We start from the raw sequence: 7500 nt of genomic DNA, 5'->3' as shown, positions 1-7500 counted from the left end.
TCTTCTCTTCTCATCTCTCTTCTATCTTCCTCTCTCTCGTCTCTTCTCTCCTCTCTTCTCTGCTTCTCTTCTCCTCTCTCTCTCTCTTCTCCTCTCTCTCTTCTTCTCTCCTCTCTCTCTTCTTCTCTCCTCTCTCTACTCTCTCTCTCTCTCTCTCTCTCTCCTCTCTCTCTTCTTCTCTCCTCTCTCTCTCTTTCCCTCTCTCTCTCTCTGCCTGCGCGCTCCGATCTCCATCTCCGTACCCAGTAAGACTTCTGAGATTTAAAAGTTTTGCTCAAACTGTAATTATTTAGTTTTATGTCAACATTAAACTGTAAGTCACTGTGAGCAGCACTTCATGTATTAAAGATGCTTTGTAAATAAAGATTGATTGATAGGAAGCAGCGGTCACCGTTGTTTCAGGAAGCGTTTGTCTGTTTCCCCAACAAACAATGCAGAGCAGTTCATACACAGATAATAAGTAGGGTCGTCAAAAGTTACTAAGAACAGAACAACAGTTCAACAAAACGCTGGCCGTGTAAAGATGAACAGATAAGATTACGCTTTGGTATTACTGTCACAGTTTGTTGTTGCAGAGGCTTCTTTAGATTCTCCTTCAACCACAGTAACGTGTTTTAAATTACAGATCATATGCAGAGAAGGTTCCAGAAATAAGCTTGTATGAAATGACTGACCATAGATTCTGGTTTTGAACACATGATATAACGATTCAGTCAAAACAAAGCTGCATTCAATGGTTATACAGTAATCAATATTGATTAGTGAAGGTTAAACGAGACGCTGAGGTCACGACCTTCTCTCCTGCGTGAACTGAACTGTTTTATATATAAGCCCACTGACGCTGCAGTCGTTTAATTTAGTTCTTCTCTGATCTCATTTCGAGTCAGCGGTGGAATTCCAGAACAATAGGTCCGTTTCTTTGTGGCGCTTCCGCAGATTCTAATTTTAAATAAAGACGAGAGGAAGGAGAAGAAATGCAAAGAGAGGGTTCGACAAATACCTTCCTAGTTTACTGGACATTAGTCATACGCACGCACGCACGATTTTTCAATAAGAAAGGATTTTGACTAAAAAAGATGTTTGTCCTATAAAAATATTTTAATTTAATTTAATCTCCATATTCATAAAGTCTGAAAAAAAAATGCATGTGGGAAGAAAACAGTGGGATCTGTGTGTGTGTGTGTGTATATATATATATATATATATATGTGTGCGCGTGTATATATATATATATATATATATGTGTGTGTGTGTGTGTGTACCTGGGCCGAGCACTTTGCGTGTGCGCAGGAAGCTGATGGCCAGCCTCATGATGGAGGCCTTGTCCAGGTGAGAGCTGACGCTGTGGGGGATCGGCAGCTGGTGAGCGAGCTCGTAGAAAACCTCTGTCTCTTTGCTGCGCCTGCAGCGAGCTGCGTCCCGAGACTTCTCCTTACGCCGCTCCGAGCTGCTCCTTCACGGAAAACACAGACAGGGCGACGGTTACACAATCACGACACTGAAACCAGCTGCTTGGTCGAAACGTATTATTAGAAATGCATCATGAAGCTGCATGTGATGCCACAAGTGTGACGATGGGAGCAGAAGTTCACTCACAAGTTCACACAGCGAGCGTTTCAGACTAAATGCAGGAAGTGTTGTCACACACACACACGCACACACACACACACACACACACACACACACACACACACACACACACACACACACACACACACACACACACCAGGGAAACAAGATATTAATTGTAAACTGAACACACGGCCAGTGTTGTGTTTTCTTTCTGTAACGTCCCTAAAGAATCATATCAGGATTATTTTAACATTTATGACACTTCTGAAACTTTATTTAATGTGTTTGTTGTTCCAGAATTTATCACTGAGACACACTGAAGTAATAATGTTGAAAGACATCATGTTGACTCAGGTGAGTAACGGCACTAACGTGTACAAGGTGCAAGTTGTTTATTCATTTGGATTGAGAAACTCCTAGTGAGCAACATTTGATTTGAACTTTGCAAAAATAAAAGAAAAAGAGAGAATTCTACGTGTTGCTAGGAAACCTGGCCGGCTGCAGACGCTGCACATGAGCGTAACACGTGTTTACTGTTCCGTATGTTCTGCATGTTCCGTATGTTCCGTATGTTCCGTATGTACTGCATGTTCCGTATGTTCTGCATGTTCCGTATGTTCCGTATGTTCCGTATGTACTGCATGTTCCGTATGTTCTGCATGTTCTGCATGTTCCGTATGTTCTGCATGTTCCGTATGTTCCGTATGTTCTGCACTATACACACACTGTACACACACTGTACACACACACTGTACACACACTACACACACTGTACACACACTGTACACACACACTGTACACACACTGTACACACACTACACACACTGTACACACACTGTACACACACACTGTACACACACTGTACACACACACTGTACACACACACTACACACACTATACACACACTGTACACACACACTGTACACACACTGTACACACACTGTACACACTACACACTGTACACACACTGTACACACTGTACACACACTGTACACACACTGTACACACTGTACACACACACTGTACACACACTGTACACTGTACACACACTGTACACACACTGTACACACACTGTACACACACACTGTACACACTGTACACACACTGTACACACACTGCACACACTGTACACACACTGTACACACACTGTACACACACACTGTACACACTGGAAATGCATGAACTGCCCGTTTGCATGCAGGGAGGATATATAAATATATATATAAATATAATTACACTGGAGATTACGGGATCGTAGGACAACTTGTCCAAACAGTTTATGCTGTTTATTTAGTATTAGTTTATAAAGTGTTACCACTAGACATGCCATAATATTGTCACGTCAAGTTAGATTTATATTATAACGATTATTATTTATTATCAATTAATATACCGAATATTTCCTGGATTCATAGTTTGGTTAAATGGTAAAATGTTTAAATGTCTTGTATTGTCAGTCCAGAACACAAAGATATTCACTTTTACATATAAAACAGAGCAAAGCTCCATATTTGTTCTGTTGCTCGACTAATCCTTGCAGCTTTATTTTATAAAGCCCAACTTCACAAATTGTCACTGAGTCAGGAATCAATTTCGCAGGAGCCACAAAGAGATTGTAATCTAGATGTTGACCAGCATGCACTTTTAGAGTTTGGAGCTGGGGAGTAAAAGCGTCAGAGCTGCACATTTCTCAACCCCAGATAGGAGGGAAATCATTTAACTGAAGGTAATGCTTTCATACAAAGTGCACAACAGCAGTAAGATATAGAAGCAGTCCCCGGACTTTAGTGCTGTTGCCACATTGTATTTCCAACCTCAGAAGGAACTACAATGAACGCTATATCTCACAGACGCAATGAGAGCATGCTGGGTAACAAACCTCTCCCTGCACAACGAGCTTCTGATCCGTCTGCTGGCTCTGTGTTGATGTAACTTTAAAAACCACAACAGAGGAGGTGTGACTGCTGAACTTTAGCCTCCCTCTCTCTGTGCACCATCACAGAAGATCACGTCTGTGATGAAGCTGCAACATGCAGGACCAGAAGAAAAACACAAAACACAACAAAACAAAACAGAAGTTTGTGCTGAAAATGCCAAAAAAATGCAAAAATACCAAAACAATTGATGAAATACTGTGAAGAACAGTTTTATGCACACAAGTGTAACAATACATCAAATTGCGGGCGGCTGTGGCTCAGGGGGTAGAGTGGTCGTCCACCGGTTGGAAGGTTGGTGGTTTGATCAGCATAGTGGTCCTGCAGTCAGCATGTCAAAGTGTCCTTGGGCAAGATACTGAACCCCAAATTGCTCCCGATGGCCAACAGTGTGTGAGTGTGTGTGTGAATGGTCATCACTACTGACGAGCTGATGTGCACCTTGTATGGTAGCCTCTGACGCTGTATGAATGTGTGTGAATGTGTTGTAAAGCGCTTTGAGTGATCGTAAAGATTATAAAAGCAGAACATCAATATATCTATTTTATGATCAACAATGCAAAGTGAAAACATTGATTGATACCGTATCATCATCTTTTTATTATCCAGAATTCTTTATTTAGAAGATTGTTTTTCATGTAAATGTCTAAAAGAGACCAGCAGGTTCATACACGTGTTGATATAAATGTAAGTGATGTGAAATAAGTACGATACGCCTGAGTTCACCTTTATAATCCCTATGAAAACAATAACACATGTGATTGACAGTAGTGTCATTGCAACCTGTGCACACTACAGTGTATATGTTGATAAATGCTGCAGTTCATAGTAACTGTGTGTGTGTGTGTGTGTGTGTGTGTGTGTGTGTGTGTGTGTGTGTGTGTGTGTGTGTGTGGTGTGTTGATGTTAAACCACAAAGCTGCATTTTCAGCGCTCAGTGAATATAATGTACCACGTTTCATGAAGGTCGGGCCGGTAGCTTTTCCGTATTAAGACAACATAACCTCGTAATAAGAGTAAAGGCTCTTAGAGCACAATCATTCACGTGCTGTGAGACATGTGGACTACAATAACAGATGAAGTGAAGGATGTTTTATTGTAGCCTTGTGCCAGCTCTTACATACAGACCTAAAGAAAGAACATCAACGTCAGTGGTTTTAATTGCTCAGATTTATAAATCACAGTTTCCCCTCCGGCTATAATCTGCAGTCAAACATGCAAACACACATTAAGGAGACGATAACATACAATTAACAGGAAAGGCAGAGCACAGAAGCCCCGTTATCTTATCTCCAGAGTGTGTGTTCCAGCAGAGCGTCTCCCTGCTCACCGTCAAACCCTCATCACTGATGAGCCAGCAGACAGACACAGACGGCTTCCACTCAATAAACTCTGCTGCAACACTTCAACTAGCTCTGTGTGTGTGTGCGTGTGCGTGTGTGTCTCTTGAACATTGTTGCTGCAGGTCCCAGCAGACTATTTCAGGATATAAAACAATGGGAGTCACAGCGCTTCATCTGATGTACTCACTGACCCCTCACTCACGTGCTCTCTCACACACACACACACACACACTCAGTCTATACTGTACCTACCTCCTTTGTTTTAAATCTTTCCTTTTCTTCTCCTTTCGTTACTAATCAACGAGTCGATCGACAGAAAGATAATCGCAGATTAATTTGTTAAATCAATTTAATCTTTAAAAGTTATTTTCATGCAACAATGGCAGAAAATGCTGATTTCAGCCTCTGAAGTATAGAGTTCTGTTTCATATGATGATAAAGTGAATATCTTCTGACTGACAAAACAAGACATTTAAAGACATTAACTTGGACTTAGAGAGACTGATTTTACAGACCAAACGATGAATCTAGGAAATGTTCGGTAGATTAATTGATAATAAAAATAATCGTTAGTAATTTAAACATAATATAACTTGACAGATATTATGACATGTCTCCAGGCAAGGAGAATGCATTTATATAGAACCGTTCGTACCCAAAGTGCTCGACAGATTACATAAAACAAACTAATACATTTGATTTGAAAGAGAAGTAAAAGTAACGGTAAACAATCAGAATCGTCTTATCTGGACGACGCTCTGCAGGGGGACGACGTGGACGACGCTCTGCAGGGGGACGACGCTCTGCACGGGGACGACGTGGACGACGCTCTGCACGGAGACGGCGCTCTGCACGGGGACGACGCTCTGCACGGGGACGACGTGGACGACGCTCTGCACGGGGACGACGCTCTGCACGGAGACGACGTGGACGACGCTCTGCACGAGGACGACGCTCTGCATGGGGACGACGCTCTGCACGGGGACGACGCTCTGCACGGGGACGACGCTCTGCACGGGGACGACGTGGACGACGCTCTGCACGGGGACGACGCTCTGCACGGAGACAACGTGGACGACGCTCTGCACGAGGACGACGCTCTGCATGGGGACGACGCTCTGCACGGGGACGACGCTCTGCACGGGGACGACGCTCTGCACGGGGACGACGCTCTGCACGGGGACGACAGGGACGACGCTCTGCACGGAGACGACGCTCTGCACGAGGACGACGCTCTGCACGAGGACGACGCTCTCCACGGGGACAACGCTCTGCACGGGGACGACGGGGACGGCGCTCTGCACGGGGACGACGCTGCTTCAGGGTTTTTGGACATGGTTCTTGTTGGACTTCAGATCTGCGGGCGCCTTTAGAAACCGTGCACCACCTACAGAACCTGTTCAGCCTTGTGTCCGTTTTCTCTTATTGTGACGCAGTCTGTGACGTCCGATAGAAAGGGGCCTCATAAATAAACTTCACTTCATGTTTGCTGCAGTAATTGCCGCTCCGCGCAGACAACAGTCTGCAGAGGTGAGCGAGTTCATGTGGAAAACACAGCAACATTCTGAGGTCAGTCAACTCATGAAGAAGAGTTGGACACTTATCAAACATCCCGACAATCACTTGGAAGTCTTTTGTAGTCCGGATTCATTTCCCTTCGTAGAGTTTTGTACTTTGATCAGAAAGTCTTTCAGCTGTGGGTTCAGTTTCTACTGAACTCTTGAGATCATGCAAAACTGTCTTTATTTGTATTCCATATAAACCTTTTCTTTATGCAATACTACTAATATTAATACTAATACTAATATTAATATTAATATTAATATTAATACTAATACTAATACTAATATTAATATTAATACTAATAGTAATACTAATAGTAATACTAATAGTAATACTAATATTAATACTAATATTAATATTAATACTAATAGTAATAGTAATACTAATATTAATACTAATACTAATACTATTAATATTACTAATACTATTACTAGTACTAAAAGAAGAAAATGCAAAGAGAATAGAACATGTAAGAGTTTGGGAACTTTTCCCGCATGTGCTGTCGGCTGCATTTAACTATTATTCTACATGCAAAGATTAACTCAGTAAAATACTTTATTTATTTTGCAAACATATGCGCCCTCTCAAAGTATTGATATATAAGAATATAAGAATATAAAAGAAATAGCAATACATCTCCTTGCAAAGTCCTCTAAAAGAAGCTAATGATAAGTAATGTTCTGCAGTATGTGCTGCTGTTAACGTGCAAACACACACACACACACACACACACACACACTATTTCAACTGCTGTCGATTTCAGATATGCGACCGGTGCACGCCATGCCTGTCACAAACTGTCTTGTGATGATTAAAAAATCATTCACTCACAAACACACTTTAACAGGTGACGTTGTCCCAGATTCATCCTCTGCCCTTTAGCGACATACGAGCACATGAAGACAAACACACAAGCTAAAGGTCAAACATTGCACGAGTATCACTCAGGATATCTGAAGTCAACCTGCAGCCCGCTGGGGGGGGAGTGTGTGTGTGTGTGTGTGTGTGTGTGTGTGTGTGTGTGTGTGAGACTGAGAATACTTCTTTACTTTAGATAAGATAAGATTTTGAATGTAGAACGTTGACTT

General features: G+C 42.2%; 1 protein-coding gene across 1 annotated transcript in view; it reads right to left on the bottom strand.

Moving 5' to 3' along the window:
• Nucleotides 1-7500, bottom strand: part of epas1b (endothelial PAS domain protein 1b) — a 41919-nt gene that overhangs the window by 20789 nt on the left and 13630 nt on the right. The window contains exon 2 of the mRNA XM_029449895.1: nucleotides 1263-1453. Within this exon, the coding sequence (XP_029305755.1) occupies nucleotides 1263-1453 (191 nt within the window). The remainder of the gene's footprint in view (nucleotides 1-1262; nucleotides 1454-7500) is intronic.

The sequence above is a fragment of the Cottoperca gobio genome, chromosome 15 (genome assembly GCF_900634415.1).
Source record: "Cottoperca gobio chromosome 15, fCotGob3.1, whole genome shotgun sequence".
NCBI lineage: Eukaryota > Metazoa > Chordata > Actinopteri > Perciformes > Bovichtidae > Cottoperca > Cottoperca gobio.
Note: the sequence above shows the minus strand (reverse complement) of the source record. Positions and strands in the feature narration are given on the sequence as shown.